The sequence below is a fragment of the Argentina silus genome (genome assembly GCF_951799395.1).
Source record: "Argentina silus genome assembly, chromosome: X".
Classification (NCBI taxonomy): Eukaryota; Metazoa; Chordata; class Actinopteri; order Argentiniformes; family Argentinidae; genus Argentina; species Argentina silus.
In genome coordinates, this window is record NC_139653.1 from 26,292,451 (window position 1) to 26,309,922 (window position 17,472).

A 17,472-nucleotide genomic window follows, 5' to 3' on the forward strand; every position below is an offset into this window, starting at 1 on the left:
GGAGTGAAACAGCAGAGTCAGGTGTGTTCCGTCACATCATTTGTATAATGCATAAGTGAGCTGTCAATGTCTAGTACTGATTCTAGCCTTTACGTTTTCCTTTGGAGTCTGCTATTGGTTGGTCTTCATGTTGACAGACATGAGTTGTCACTGCAAGTCAAGGAAGCCATTATTGGGTTGAGAAATCAGAAAGCAATAGAGAGTCAGCGCGGTAGCTCATTAACATTAAATCCCAGTACATTACTCAATTTACCTTACCTGCAAACTTTGTAAAGCATTGGCCAAATCAGAATATCTTTACTGTTTGTTAGCTACCACTCAGATTTACTTTAGCTAGCAATAATAATGGCTACGTCTGTCTCCAAAAATACTCAGTATCGTAAAGAGCAGACTTGTACGTTTCCTCAGTGAACACAATGTCCTGAGCAAATGTCAGACTGGCAAAGAAACCAAGTAAACTATTTGGCCGTAAACAGACAGTACATGGTGGCGACTATCTGACCACCGTGACTGACCAGAAACTGAGGAAGACATTGACTGTGTACAGACTCAGCACAGCTTGGCAGTAGGAATAGGCCGCCACAGGCAGACCTGGCCGCCACAGGCAGACCTGGCCGCCACAGGCAGACCTGGCCGCCACAGGCAGACCTGGCCGCCACAGGCAGACCTGGCCGCCCAGGGAAGACAGGCTGTTTACTCTCTGCCCCCCAAAATAGGTAGAAACACAGCTACACTTCCTCTTACATTGTGACACATATGCAGAACTAATAGCAGAATTTTTTCCCACAGTTACACAGCACAACAATAATTTTTGCACACAGACTAAGTGAATTCCTATTGTGTGAAACATCTGAAATTGGCAGCCAAATACATGGCTTGCTGCATCAACCTTAAGAACAGCCAGTAAAGAAAACCATAAACAGAATTAGTAGCCTACTAGTAGGAGTTATTATTGTTAGAGCACTGTTATTATAGTTATTGATATGTTACTGTTTTTGTTCATTTGATATATTCCTATGCATGCTTTGGCAATTATATATAGATATTATGCCAATAAAGCTAGAATTGAATTGAATTGAATAGAATTCAATTGAATTCAATTGAATTTGATTAAGAGAGAGAGAGCTGAAGGTCATAGCAGGAGGACAACGCTTGGTCTTTGAACCATGAATCAAGGCAACACACCTGCATAATCCTGTTTTCATGTTGCCTCTGGCTTGTGCACTGAGCAACATACTTACATACAGTACATTGTCTGTTAAGTGTGTGTGGCGTGTGTGTGTGTCTATGTCTGTGTGTCTGTATGTTTGTTTATTTGACTGTGGGAGGTTTGCGTTGTGTTTATTCCTGTCCTGCTTGTTCTACCTCCAGCTCTCTGAATTACAGCTAAAGCTGCTGTGTGAGGAAACACACTGCTATTATCAGTGTCAATGATTCACTCCATTCACTCCACTAACCCTAACCCTAATGCAGCAGTGTGTGTGTGTATGTATGTGTGTGTGTGTGTGTGTGTGTGTGTGTGTGTGTGTGTGTGTGTGTGTGTGTGTGTGTGTGTGTGTGTGTGTGTGTGTGTGTGTGTGTGTGTGTGTGTGTGTGTGTGTGTGTGTGTGTGTGTGAGAGAGAGAGAGAGAATGGAATGGTCCCAGTCATATACTGTATCTCTACAGGAAATTGGAGGTAGCTTTGTGCTGATCGAAGAGCAGAGATATGGGCTGCATACATCTACCCTAATTAAGAAATTAATAGGGATGGACGGGTGGATAGAGAAATACATTCCTGCAGATACATTGATAAAGTGACATATTAGTAACCTTAGACTGTTGTACTGATGAGCTGATACTGTATATTGATAAGATGTGATAATTCATAAGCTTATATCCATGTATTGCTAGACTCACAGGTATTTATTGAAAAGCTCATAACTGATGTATAAGTGTTAATAAAGTGTGTTAAATAAAAAGTGTTCATAGGCTTCTAGTTTATTGAGACGCTGATGTATTAATGTGTGTTGGTTATTTTTCTCCTTAGTTGCAGCAGCAGACCCAGTCCCAGTGCTGCTGTCTGTTACTGGTGTCTGAGGACAACCACCAGCTATTCTGCCAGGTCTGTCACACACTGTCACACACACACACACACACACACACACACACACACACACACACACACACACACACACACACACACACACACACACACACACACACACACACGGCTCAGGTATTTTCTAAATGTTTGGAGTGATATGGGAATCTCTGATCTCTAACCCTGTAGCCTCTGTGCTTCTCAGGTGGTGGGAGACAAGGTTCTGGAGGAGGAAATCAGCTTTCCTGTGAGTGGACAAGTGCACATCAATCTGTATTCAAGCCTGTTTTAAACCTTCTACTTGTACAGAAGAGGCAACAGGAAAACTTATACTCTGTCTCTCCGTCTCTCTATATATCTCAGCTCATGTTTGGGCGCTTTGGGCAGGTGGTGGAGAAGAAGAAGTCTATTACTCTTCAGGACGTCAGTGCGGTAAGTAAGAATCTGAGACTCGGAACTTGAATCACAAAAACAGTGATGCAAGACTCTGACATAATACTACAGACTTTATTTAGACTTCATTACATGATTATTATTTGTTGGTAAAAACATTCTGACACTAGTCATTGACTGAATTAAACTGTTCTGTAATACATCAGTAAATATAAAAACAATATAAAAACAACAACAACAATAAGAAGAACAGAATCAACAATAATGACAGTACAGTATATAATATAATACAGTATATTGTACAGTTTACAGAACTAAAGGCAAACTTTAAAGCTTTTTTAACTGCTCTGCTGGACACTGGGAAGCGCATCATCATCTTGTGGCCCCTCCCCACCCACCAGAGGCTGTTTTCCCTCCACACCTAGCTAAAAGAATACTGTGCCTCCATTGGCATCACCTTTGTCAACAACTTTGACCTGTTCTGGGCGAGGCCTACTCTCCTTAAGCCGGATGACCTCCACCCAAAAAGGAGGGGGGCCAGGTTGTTGTCTGAGAATATAGTCACCTCCCTTAGACAGTGACACGTTTGTGTGGTAGGAAATGATCTACTGTCTCCCATTCATGATTTTAATGACACTGTTCATACCAGTGGATCTGGTAGTATTTTCTCTATTGATACTATAATTTCCTTTCAAACAAATAACTTATCTGCCACAATTTTATTACTTCTCACGATCTAGAATTTTTTATGGTTACAGAGATATGGTTGAGCCAGGGTGACATTGCCATTCTAGTTGAAGCCACTCCCCCGAATTTCTCTCACTTTCACCAACCCAGGCTGTCTGGCTGTGGCGGAGTAGCAGTCATCCACAAAAGTGATTTCAAATGCTCCCCTATTTCTTTTGGTAACTTCTCCTCGTTGGAATCACTCTGCTTTACAATCACCAGTAGTGTCCCGTTCCTTTGTGTCTTAGTATACAGACCTCCAAAAGCTTCACTCTCACTTCCTTAACCCAGTAAAAAGGCCTTTTCGAACAATATTGCCGCTTCAACTGCTCCCATTCCCTCCCATCAGACTGTTGATCTGTTTGATAGTTTTAATAGTATGTGTCAGATAACCCTAGATGTTGTGGCTCCCTTTAAGACCAAGAAAAAAGGGGTGGACAGAGCCACTCTCTGGCTAAATGAAAGCACCCACGCCTTAAAAAGGGAGTGTAGAAAAGCCGAAAGAAAATGGAAGGCCTGTAGTTTTCCACATTTGTTTGAAGGATCTGATGAAGGTATTGAATGCTTCTGTAAAGAAAGTGAGAGAAAAGTATTTCTGCGATCTGATCTCAGAGAACTCTCATAATCCAAGAATACTGTTTAGTACTATCGACAGAATTGTAAATGCCCCATCAAACAAGGTTACCAACCATTCTCCCGAAAAATTTGAAAACACGTACATGACCTGACTATTACTTACCAATTGGAAGCAAACCTGGATTCATTTGTTCCTGTATCAGATGAAACCCTTATCAAGATTGTATCACATATTAAATCCTCTTCTTGTCCCCTAGACATTGTCCCTAGACTACTAAAGGAAGTAATGGAAAAAGTCTGCCCCAGCTTTTTGGCTATTATTAATGCTTAGTTTAAGCATGCTCTTGTCCAACCGCTTCTTAAAAAGCCAAGTCTGGACCCATCAGTTTTAAACAATTATAGACCCATTTCTAAACTCCCTTTTTTATCCAAAGTTTTAGAGAAGGTTGTCTATACATCAACTGACAAACTATATAAATAGAAATTTATTTGAAAAATTCGAATCTGGTTTTCGCCCCTGTCATAGCACTGAAACTGCTCTACTTAAAGTCACATACAACCTACTTTTAGTAGTTGATTCAGGTCCATTTTAATTCTCCTTGAATTTAGTGCAGCCTTTGATACAATTGATCATACCATTTTAATAAATCACCTTAGATACTGTGTTGGGATTACAAACACTGACCGAAAATGGTTCTCATCATACCTCTCAGGCAGACAGTTCTCTGTCGTTCTAGGAAAGTGTGTCTCTTCCTCAGCCCAAGTGAACTTTTGTCTGCCACAAGGCTCCATTTTAGGCCCGATTTTATTATCATTATACATGCTCCCACTAGGCCAGATTATCCATAAACACAATATTTCCTTTCACTGTTATGCGGACGACACCCAGTTATATCTTCCCATTAAACCCCATGATTCATCCAGTTTATCTTATCTTAATGATGGCTTGAAAGATATTAGATGTCCTGTCCCAGAACTATTTAGAATTGAATGACAGTAAATCCGAGGTTGTCATATATGGCCCTCCTAGCTGCATGGTAGCAATGCTGGACTGTCTTGGCTGTTTGTCTGCCAACGTGAAATGTTCAGCTCGAAACCTAGGGGTGATTTTTGATACTGACCTCAGTTGTACAGTAATGTTTTTATCAGTTGAGAAACATTTCCAAAATACAGCATTTCTGTCATTTGCTAGAAAAAGTCATCCATGCATTCATCTGATCTTGTTTAGATTAATGACAAATCCCTCTATTCTTTCCTCAGTAAAAAGTCCCTCTCACGGTTGCAGATGGTCCAAAATGCAATAGATAGGCTTTTAACCAGAACTAGGAAAAGAGACCACATCATTTTAGCCTCCCTACACTGGTTACCTGTTAGTTTTAGAATTGATTTTAAGATTTTACTGATCACTTTTAAGGCTCTGCTGGGTAAATACAGTTTATTATTATAATATTATTATTATTATTATTATTATTATTATTATTATTATTATTATTATTATTAACTAATGTGAAGCAAGCTCTCTCTCTCTCTCTAGGAGGAGCGGCGACAGTTGTCCAGTATGTTGGGGTGTGAGGTGTCCTCTCTGCTGTGTGTTCCTGTTGTCAGCAGAGCCACAGGCCAGGTGGTGGCGCTAGCCTGTGCTTTCAACAAGCAGGGAGGACAGAGGTGTGTGTGTGTCTGTGTAAGAAAGAGGATGTGTGATTCTCCATCAGGTCATGAGGCTGACAGCAGATGAGTTGGCGGGTTGGCTTGATGTCCTGGCATGTTGTCTTGGTGTGTGTGTGTGTGTGTGCTGGCAAAGAGTATTGCCAGGGCTCATCTCTATGTGTTGCAGAGAGTAGGGCTCTGGAGAGAGCAGACAGACAGACAGTGACACACAGTGACAGCCAGCCAGCCAGCCAGCCAGACAGACAGACAGACAGACAGACAGACAGACACATACACACACACACACACACACACACACACACACACACACACACACACACACACACACACACACACACACACACACACACACACACACACACACAACCCTCAAGAGTTGACCTGTCATCTCAAAAGGGTTTATAAGAAAGCATTCTGTGTGTGAGGGAGGGGTTAGAAGGAGGGGTTAAAACTCCTTTCTCTGTCTGTCACATCTGTCTCTCCAAACCTTCCCCTCTCTCTCTCCATCTGTAACATATATTTCCCTCTCTCTCCCTACCACTGCAAAGTATACCATATATTTTACCACCTCAAATTGAATTAACTAAGTTTGACCTCAAACATCATGGTAGCAAGTCTCTGTGAAGACAACAACCATAGGAATAATTTGTCGTCTATTAAAAAATGTTGCCCTTTTCCCTCTAATGAGTAGAGTTATGAGCTGCTGCTCTCTGCTGGCAGAGAGATGTTACTGCATCCACGATCAGGTTGAACACACACTCACAATGTGTGTGTGTGTGTGTGTGTGTGTGTATGTGTGTGTGTGTGTGTGTGTGTGTGTGTGTGTGTGTGTGTGTGTGTGTGTGTGTGTGTGTGTGTGTGTGTGTGTGTGTGTGTGTGTGTGTGTGTGTGTGTCCTCTCCATGCAGACATACAGAGGCAGACGAACATAAGATCCAGCACTGTTTCTGTTATACCTCCACTGTCCTTACCTCAACACTGGCCTTCCAGAAGGAACAGAAGCTCAAAGTGGAGTGCCAGGTAAGACACACAAGGCACTCAATCACAAACGCATACGCACGCACGCACGCACGCACGCACGCACGCACGCACACACACACACACACACACACACACACACACACACACACACACACACACACACACACACACACACACACAATAGGGGTAAGGGTTTGAGAGGGAGAGGCCTTAAGAATCTCTTTCTCAAACACAGAGGGATCATCCTCAGACATCTAGCCCCTCAGTTAAACTGTGTGTTTTTCTACACAGGCGTTGTTACAAGTGGCTAAGAATCTCTTCACACACTTGGGTGAGTGTCCGCTCTTATCTGTCCTCTGGCTTCCAGCCTGTGTCTCTACGGACTTACAATAAATCCCTTTCAATGTGTGTGTGTGTGTGTGTGTGTGTGTGTGTGTGTGTGTGTCCCTCTCTCCCCCACTCTCTCTCTCTCTCTCTCTCTCCAGATGATGTGTCGGTGTTGCTGCAGGAGATTATAGTGGAGGCGAGGAACCTCAGTGATGCAGAGATGTGAGTTGTAATGAATATTACCCTTAAAGGGCTATGCAGGCCATATATACTGAGATATGGTGCTGGATATGAATGTGAAAAAATTAAGGTTAAAAAATTGTGTTGATTGAATTGGATATTCAACCTCTCTTTCTCTCTCTCTCTGTGTCTCTCTCTCTGTAGTTGTTCTGTGTTCTTACTGGATCATGTCAGTCATGAGCTGGTTGCCAAGGTGTTTGATGGAGGCGTGGTCAATGATGAAGAGGTACATTTTTACAGTTATTGGGTAAAACACCAGGGATGGAAAGAGGCAAATAATTGTTTAAGGTAGCAGAGGACCCGCAGTGACTCACACTGTTATTAAAACGCCTAATGAAATGATTCCACCTTAACAAAGGGGTTGTGCTACTGAGCTCGGGCTGGCATTCAATGGTTTGACTCCTGGGTTGCGGCGTCCTAAACGAAATTGATTGACAGGCGAGTAGACCAATAACTATTGCAGGGGCGTTGTTGTTCAGTTTGAGCGCCCGTGTCTGTCAGCGCTTACTTTCGGAAGATGTAAGGAGAAAAATGTTCTGTGTTTTAGGCCGCTATATTACAACAACGATTTAGGCTACAGTGAGTTATATATGGAGTTAGATAGCTGCCAAAAGGTTGAACTAACGTAATATTAAGATCGTAAATAATTCCACATATAAAGCATGAAGCGCAAATGCCAGCACTGTAAACGTAAAAACTGCTTTGCAATCACATTTCTGCAAGTACAACTCCTTTGTTACGATTCCTGATGAACAATTACGCCTTAGACGTTACATACACATCTTGTTTTACAACTCTTAAGTACAATACGATTATTATTATTTGTTTAAGCACATTACGATTTTTTTCTCTCACTATTAAATAGGGTTAGCACATTCCAAGCTGTTTTTGATGTTTTTGATGTTACCTTTGTATAATTGTATCAAATACAATTATATTAGAATTAAATAATGACGTCTTCAAGGATGAAATGCGTTTTTGTCGACCGGGGTTGAAGTATTCTACATGCAGAGTACATTACAGCAATAGATATACGTTACAATAATATACATCGCACAGTTAAACAAAAATTGATGTCTCAGTTAAAGTGGGATAGAAAGAATCGCAGATTAACCAAATCAAGTGTTGTTGAGTAGAAAGAGATGTCACAGAGCTACTTGCTCTAACTCCCACCCTATCCATCATGCAGTACGATCAAGCCATAAGAGTCGTGTATATTGGGCAATACAGGGAAAATGGAGTGTGTTTGCGGGAAATATGGGAAACATTGAGCAGTCCTTATAAACCAAATCCAGCCCTGGGCAGGGGTGTGGCGTGAGGCCGAGATAGGGAGAGGTCAGGCCGGGTAAAAGGGGGGAGTTGGGGGTGGAGGAAGGGAGAGGTGAGAAGCAGAGGAGGAGAAGTGAGAGACAGAGAAGGGGGAAAGGTGGGAGTGAGAGACTGGCAGAGGTAAGGGCAGATTTGTGGTGTTGTGGAGACTCAGGTTTTAACCCTGTCAGTCATGTAGAGGCAAATTCCTCAATAGACAAGAACATTTTGTCAATCACTACCAAAGTGATGTTGCTTTCATTTGAATATGGTCTCATCTGCATTATCAAAATGAAACAAGTTGGTAAGCATAGCCTTCAGACACTTTGGTAGTGTTTCCCATTAAGAAACCCAACATATTTAGCAAATGTTGTTTACCAACAGGGGTCTGGCAAGACATAATGTCATAATGATTTATAAGAACAGAAAATTATTTGTTTTGCCCCCTCCCAAACACGTTAATAGTTAATAAGATAACACCAATGAGAGCGAAACAGGCCCTAAATGGGGTCCAAGATTTCACATGCCACAAATCTATAAAATTAGATTAGATCTATAAAATCATACTTTTTTTCAACAATTTTTATGACACAGGCGGTGCCATGACAAAATGTAATGGGTTTCTTTGCACAATTATAGATATATATCCCTATCCCTAACTCTCAAAGTACCAGTGGTGCTACAGTATAAAGTTCATTTATACAACATTAACAGTTCATATTAATGTATATCAAATTATAGAGTACTATAAAATACAACACTACTAATGATATTAATTTAACGACAGTCCTTTGCTGTATTACATAGGCCTATGCCGCTGTCATCAAATCGGATGTAGCCTACAATATTGAAGAAAAAAAAAGTAGACTTTTATTTTGGAAATTAGAGAGAAGATGTCTTACTTTCGAGTTAGAATAGAGGCTTAATATTGCTAGCATTACTAGCTTTAAGTAGGCACATGCGATTTGTGTTGTTTGCAGGTGCCACTATATAAATAATGCGCAAACCCGTAAAGGTAGAGGTTAAGAAAGAGTTGAAGCCGTAAATGTTCATCGGTAATGGTAACAGAGGTGTTGTATTTGCAGAAGTTAAAGGTTATTTTTTTGAGTGGGGCAGTCCCACTCTTATATTTTTCATTGTAATGAATAGAGATAGTGAAGAAAGACAGGAAAGTAAGGAGGAGAGGGTGTGTCAGCAGGGCATGGGCTGGATTTGAAAAAAAAGAAAAATCGCCAGGGGGCGGCCTTCCTCATTTTCTGCCTTGAGGTAACAAATAAAGAAAGAAAGAAAGAAAGAAATACACTTTGCACCCCTGTTCCTCACAATTTTTCGTCTGCTCTGGCCTGCACTTGTACTGTGCGCACTGAAAGTGGGGGAGAATGAGTTGTCTGTGATGCGCATCATCACAGACAAATCAAGACAAGTCCGGGACGTAAGAAGTGCCAGAGATTGCTAGACTTACTGACTGATGGACAGATGTCAAGAGGCAGATGTCTATTATGGTAAATTTAAAGACAATATCAGGGTTAGCAATCCCACACCCAGTGAAGAGATCAAAGGACAACAGATGGTCCTAGAATATTTGGAGAAGGCAGTAAATGATGGGTAAGGTCAGATTGTGGGGTTGACTAGAGGGGAGAAAACAAATGATCACAGCTGCAGAAACAGGACAGAGTAATTAAAAGATAGGGTGAATGAGTGATAAACAAGGTTGTAAACAGCCAGGACAAAAGGCTTTTGTAAACAGCCTGGGGTCAATCAACATTTAAGCAGAAAATTGGCGTGAAAACATGGTCAACTTTGCAAATTTGAACGGCTTTGTATTCTCTGTGAATAAAGTCTTTGAATGAATCAACAGCTCTGGTTAACGGTATGTTATGTCAAAATACCATTATTTAAATTCTACGACATAATTGGCGTCACGAACAGGATTGGATAAATAAGGCTCGCATCGTGAACTATCATTGAGGAAGGAACCGGACGATTTATACAAATTAATGAGCTCAAAATAAGGTAAGCAGAATTCCTGCTTTTAGTATAGGAAATTTGTGTAAATCGTCCTGGATCTCCGGCCTCCACGGTAAGAAACTAGCATGAGTCTTACCAATAAAGAAACCAAATTTAGGATTTGAACTAGAGCTGTTGGGGAGTTCAGAAAATGTGCATGCTGTATAACTGTAAATAAGTTTAACTGTTATGTTGAGGAAGTGTATTGACAGAAAGGTTAACTGTCATGTTGAGGAGGTGTATTGACAGAAAGTTGAACTGTCATGTTGAGGAAGTGTATTGTAACGACCCTGTATAAGGCCCGTTAGCAGCTCCGCCAAGGGAGTTAACTCTCTTGGTGTTGTGGCTAGCGCGGCCGGTTTGTAAGCGAGAGGTTGCGAGTTCGATACCCGCTTAAGGCAAGCTACTCTACCCCGCCGTTCGCGACATTGGTGTCAGAAGTGGGATGGCGCCCATGAGGCCATCGGAGAGGCGTGTCCACGTGATTAATGAGAAGCTGGTTATATTGACTGAAGTTCAGTGAATAAACTTTGTGTTCATGTTGAGGAAGTGTATCGGATATATTGTTGAAGTGCTGGATAGAAGTATTAAGTAGGCGGACGTAGATGGCAGAAGTGCTTGTTAGCGCTGTGTCATGAGAGAAAACTGCCGCCTGTAGTTTTAGGAAATATTGCTGTGTATATTAGTATTGTGACGTAAGGGGACGTAGATGGCAGAAGTGCCGCTTGTAGTTTTAGTGTAAAATTGCTGTGTCGTGTTGTGATAATATTTGTAAAAATTGCTGTGTTGTGAAAATGTTTCCAAAAATCGCTGTGTTGTGAAACGCTTGTAAAAGTTGCTGTGTTGTGAGTGTTTGTAAAAGGTGCTGTGTTGTTTTTGAGAGAGATATTTTGTATAACACTATTGGTCGGAATTGAGGACTACAGTTAGTATATAACATAAGTGAGAGGACAAAAGTCTAATCAATTAGATATATTATAGAGATTAGGTATAGAAGAATAAAGAGTATACATTTTTAGACAACGGGTCAATGTGTGAACTTTTTAGGCCTCTCAGAGTACAGAATAATGAGAATATAGTATGATATATAGTATATCTGTGTATACGGAATTGGAAGAAAGCCATCGGTGCCTCTTAAAGGAAATGTAAGATACTTCTTGTAAAAACTAAATAATCAAAAGTTGGAATAGGAGAGACGTTGAAGGAAAAACGGGAAGACCGCCATCTTGAAACGGCATTCGAGTTGGGCGGTATTGTTGTAAAAGGGGGAGGGAACCAACTGAGTGGGTTGAGTGCGTTTTATAACAATGGACTTTATAGCAGTTAGGTTTAGGATGAATGAATGAATGAATAAATAAATAAATAAATAAATAAATAAGATAAAATAAGAATATTTTATTATATAAGCATATGCTGAGTGAAAGTGATTCTTAATTGAAGAGATTCATGTATAAGCTCACACTGATTTAATTCACATTTTAGGGTCACACACACACACACCTCACATTCAGACCCACTCTACACACACATACCCCCTCCCCCTCATCCCCACTCATACACACATCACACTCACACATAGACACACTCACACACACACACATCTTATATACTCACACACACACACATCTTATATACCCATACACACACATCTTATATACTCACACACACACACATCTTATATACCCATACACACACATCTTATATACTCACACACACACACATCTTATATACCCATACACACACATCTTATATACTCACACACACACACATCTTATATACCCATACACACATCACATACTACACTCATACATACATTACACACTCACACACATAGACCACACACACATAATTATACCAATATAGACACACACTCATTCATACATTCTCACACATACAAATACACTCTCAAGCACACATACATACATGCAAATACAGTTGTTGGTTATACCTATATTTGATTCCCAGGGTGTAAGACACCAATTGTGATTAGGATATCTCAAGCTGATTCCAAAGCTTGTTTCCTAACATATTTCTTTAATCTTACAGTGATATCCTAGATAACCAATAATACAATATTGTTCTCTTTTGACAAATTGCAGAAAAGAGTGAAAATTAAGACATTTTACAATAACCCCAAAAAATAATTACTGCAAAAGGAAAGACAAACGGAAAAATGGAGAAAGGGATTACCATGGTAACTCCAGTAGAAATATTAGAGAATAAAAACCCTCTTTTAAATAACCAAATACAAGAGATGTCAGAAAAATGGGAAAAACGAACCAGTAAGAATTATACTAAGTGGCCTAAGGAAGGGACATTTGATGTTGCAGTGTTTAAGGAAATGGGAACACTGATAAGAAACCACAAACCTTGAGAAAATTAAAAAAAGAGACAGGAGAAAAGAAAGAGAGAAATAGACATGTTAAAACTGTTCAAAACAGAAGGGGAAGCAATGTTAGAAGAGAAGGGAAGTGAAGTGAGAAGGGGAACAAAACGCCCCCTAGAGCTTGATTGTTATGCAGAACTAAAAGAAGCCCTAAACCAGGTAGACAAAGGCGTGTGGAGGTCAGAGTCAAGACAAGAGAAGAGGACTAAACCAGGTAGACAAAGGCGTGTGGAGGTCAGAGTCAAGACAGGAGAAGAGGACTAAACCAGGTAGACAAAGGCGTGTGGAGGTCAGAGTCAAGACAGGAGAAGAGGACTAAACCAGGTAGACAAAGGCGTGTGGAGGTCAGAGTCAAGACAAGAGAAGAGGACTAAACCATTGGAAGCCGGAGTAAAAGGAGAGAGAGGAAAAGGGAAGGAACCAAGCACACGCAGAAAAGAGAAACAGCTATACAGCACACCCAGAGATGAGGGGGCAACCGCCTGGGGACCCAGAGATGAGCCAAGAGATGACCCGAGGTCTGGTGAAGAGATCCAGGAGGAGAGGAGATCTTGGATGAGCCAGAGGGAGATAGACCAAGCACAAACAATAGATGAAATATTTAGTGACTGGGAAGAAAATACATAAGGAAGAATCCAGAACTACTGAACGAGAGTTGAGGGATAGGGGAAAGACAGGCCACAGAGATAGAGTTCAGTTCCCCATCCTGATAAAAGGAAATCAAGGACACTATGTGCCCTGGGGTATGCAGGACATGCAGGGAATAGTTAACAGATTACCTGACATACATGATGGAGCAGGTAAATGGATTAGAAGCTTTGAGGAAGAGACTGCAGGGAAACTGCTGGCGGTGGGAGACCTCAAAGCCCTGTTGGCCAAGGTACTGGGGGTGGCAAAGATGGAAGACATTCTCATAAGCTGTGTACTGGAAGGAGCAAAGGGCAATACCAGAGCCGATGGGATGTCATTTGACCAGACCAGAAATGAGATGTGGACAACCCTGAGAGAAGAATATCCACAAAGGCTGGATATTAAGACCCTGAAGGGAGACCCACTAGGAGAGACTGAGAATCCTGCCACATACCTGCACCAGCAATTGAAGAAGTGTAAACTAGAGACTGAAGTAGACCCAGAGGGAGACCCACTGATGACAACTTTGTTCAGAACCGCAGTGATAGAGGCCATGACCCCTCCAGTGAAAAGCAGGTTAGAGGATGTGGTGGGACTCAAAAACACACAAGGAATTCTGTGATCATCTGGTCCATGCGGTGGAAAAATACCGGAAAGATGAATCAAGGCTAAAGGAGCAAGAAAAGGAGAACCAGAGAAAGTTAACACAGCTCCAGCTGGGGGAACTCACAGAACGAAACAAAAAGAAGGTACAAGGCGTAATGGGCGCCGAAACCGGGAAACCAGTTCCATACAGAGCTACACCAGAACCACTTCCAGTGCTGAGACCTCAGGGACAAGAGCAACCCACCGTACCTGTAGTTCAGGTGTATACCCAGCAGCCCCAGCAGTTTCAGCCATGGAAGGGCAGAAAGAGACCCCAAGGAAGGGTCCTAAGGACAAACCCACTAAGTCCACCCGGTGTGTGCTGGGGATGTCACCAAGCAGGACACAACCGAACGAATTGTACAATTAATCCATGGAAGCCGAGGGAGAATAGTAAACAGGGCTATGGTCAGCAGCAGCAGAGGCCTCCACAAGGACCAGCCAATCCATATAGGGGACTAAATTATGGTTACTAGGGATGCCCAGAGAATTCGAAAAGGGAGGGTCAGCTTCCAGTATTAACCACAGAAGCTGATCAAGAACCAATGCTGCAGGTTCAAATAGAAGATAGAGACATACCCAGGATGATAGATACAGGAGCTACCTACACTTGTGTAGGTCTAAATTATGCCTCTCACCTCCCCAGGTCAGGAAAATTTGTTAAAACAGTAGGATTCTCGGGACAAGCGCAGCTAATTCCAATGACAACTCCAGTGAGTCTGAAGATAGGAGACAGAGCCACAACCCTGCCCATACTGACCTCTGACCAGACACCGGTGAATCTCTTGGGGAGGGATGCATTATGCATGCTGGGGATGAAAATATGGAGTTCCCCAGAAGGTGTATATGTAGATAATATGGCAATAAAGACAAAAGAAATACCAATAACTGCAAGCGCAAATGTTTACTGGTTAGGGGAAATAAATCATGAAATAGAGCAAACTTGGTTAAAATGGAGAAAATTTATTGAAGCCCAATTGCCAGATGCAAGAAGACCACGATTTGACTTAAATTGCAACTCCTGCCAAGAACAGGTTTGGCAGGAGCAAACCAAAAATCTGGTTGTCCCATTAATGTCACAATATATTATAGGGGGAAAACAGGGAGCAGCTATGCAAATAGATGAATCAGAATTCGTACAAAAATGGTATAATATACCTAATGCTGCTCCTCATGTGTCATTAATGGTAAATAAAGGATATAGAGCAAGAGTCTTGGGACCAATGATGAGAACCGCATTAAAAAGTGATTGGAAAGAAACATGTAACCCATTGGTAAAACATTCTGCAGATAAGGAATTCATAAAAATAATATATACCACAGGGAGTAGCCATATTGGTTAAACAACAGGTTCAGATGAAAGAAAAGTCAGATAATCAATTAATAGAACCAATAACGCAGCTAGAGGATATAATACGCATGCAACAGATTGCAGGGCTGAATGGTTTTGACCATTGCGCAAGGGGGGAAGTTGTGAGAAAGATAAAAATCCAAGGGTATTGGTCACTCTATTTACAGGCAATGGTAGAAAATGCATTGGCAGAATGCACAGTATGCGCACAAAACGACGTAAGAAAGGGAATCAAAACACCTTTAGGACACATATCGGTTCCAGACGGACTATTTAAACATTTGGTAATGGACATTTGGTAATGAAAAGATACATGCTTGTTGTCATAGATAGATTCAGCAGATGGGTAGAAGCAGGAACAGTGGTTACATTTCTAACAAGAGAAGTAATACCCAGATTTGGAATACCTAATGAGATCAGCTCAGATAATGGTGCAGCATTTATTCAGAAAACTGTGAAACACGCATTTAACACCGCATGAAATGCTTACAGGTCGACCCATGCCAGTGCCAACAATAAGAGGACCTTACAAAGGACCACCACTTGAACAACTCCATTGAATTGAAACAATATATGAAACAATTAACTGAGATACACAAAGTTATATGTCCACAGGAAAAAGACAAGCAGCCGGAGCCGGAGACACCCCTGCCCAATCCGATAACTCCAGGAGACCAGGTGTACATCGAAGTCTTCAGAAGGAAGATTAGATTAGATTAGATTCAAATTTATTGTCATTGTGCAGAGTACAAGTACAGAGACAACGAAATGCAGTTGGAGAAAAAGTGGAGCGAGCCAAGGAGAGAGGGACCGTACGAGGTAGTGCAAGCCACCCCCACTGCAATACAAGTCAGAGGGAGTCCAACCTGGTACCACTTGAACTACTGCACCAGGGTCCCGAGGCAAGAACTCAGGCAAACCAGAGAAGAAGACGAAGGAATGGATGAGATCGTACAGGAGCACAGAGGAAATGAGGGCACAGACATTGGGAAATTAGGCTGGTTTGACAACATCCTAGGATCATGGGGAGGAATGTTGGCGAAAATGGGAATAATGGTTGTGATAGTGATTGTAGTGTTAGGACTGTTATTTTGTTGTATAATGCCTGTTTTGAGATCCTTCTTTATACAGGGCACAATTAAGCAGATGAGTGTAACCAGAGGGATAGCTCCGATGGCACTCAACAGAATGGGAGGCCAACTAGACCTATATCCTGTTCTCAACTGGGGAGGCAGCAGTGAGTCTTCTGCCTCCTCATCCGATGATGACGAGATCGTCTAGACTCCCAGCCAGGACTAGCAAGCTCTAACAGCTACACCTACTTGGGAGGAACATTGCTACAATCATCAAGAAGGACGAAATCCTGGCCAAACAAGGACTATATTCCCCTTGGGAATATTGACAATTTGAATGGACGATGATGTGTTTTATGGTGTTATGTGTAACAATTATTGTGTGTAGTACTGATAGAATGACCATGTTGAATGTATGTATAGAGGCACTATGGGATGGCCATGGTTCAGGGACAGGGAATGTTCCCCTGTGATGGACATATAGGTCCCATTATAGGTTGTTGTGTTGTGTGATGTTTTACTTTTTATTAACAATTTGTGTAGCCATTTAAATGTGTAGGGAGTTGTTGCTCATGGGGACGGGTGCTCATTTGCAGACCTGTAAAGTGGTTGCTCAATGATGACTGGATAAGGTGAGAACCGTGGGGGAATTTTCCTAGTACAAGGCTGGGTTTTTCGCCCCCACCTGTAAAGGAGGCGTGTCCCCAGGAGCTAATAGACTGTCATACTGTTGATGTCATACATGCTATGTTTACTTATATGATTCGCTTATGTATATTGTCTTAAACCACTTGCATGTTTTATTAGTATATCATTTTCAACTCATTAATATAGGATGTGGGACTATTAAGTCCCAAAGGGGGGAGTATATGGTAAATTTAAAGACAATATCAGGGTTAGCAATCCCACACCCAGTGAAGAGATCAAAGGACAACAGATGGTCCTAGAATATTTGGAGAAGGCAGTAAATGATGGGTAAGGTCAGATTATGGGGTTGACTAGAGGGGAGAAAACAAATGATCACAGCTGCAGAAACAGGACAGAGTAATTAAAAGACAGGGTGAATGAGTGATAAACAAG

General features: G+C 41.6%; 1 protein-coding gene across 1 annotated transcript in view; it reads left to right on the forward strand.

Moving 5' to 3' along the window:
- The window catches only part of pde2a (phosphodiesterase 2A), a gene marked incomplete at both ends in the record, with an annotated part of 142,989 nt that overhangs the window by 116,690 nt on the left and 8,827 nt on the right, over window positions 1-17,472 (forward strand). Inside the window, 8 exons of the mRNA XM_083695164.1 lie at window positions 2,029-2,103; window positions 2,288-2,329; window positions 2,446-2,514; window positions 5,312-5,442; window positions 6,353-6,464; window positions 6,717-6,756; window positions 6,911-6,974; window positions 7,137-7,218. Of these exons, the coding sequence (XP_083551290.1) occupies window positions 2,029-2,103; window positions 2,288-2,329; window positions 2,446-2,514; window positions 5,312-5,442; window positions 6,353-6,464; window positions 6,717-6,756; window positions 6,911-6,974; window positions 7,137-7,218 (615 nt within the window). The remainder of the gene's footprint in view (window positions 1-2,028; window positions 2,104-2,287; window positions 2,330-2,445; window positions 2,515-5,311; window positions 5,443-6,352; window positions 6,465-6,716; window positions 6,757-6,910; window positions 6,975-7,136; window positions 7,219-17,472) is intronic.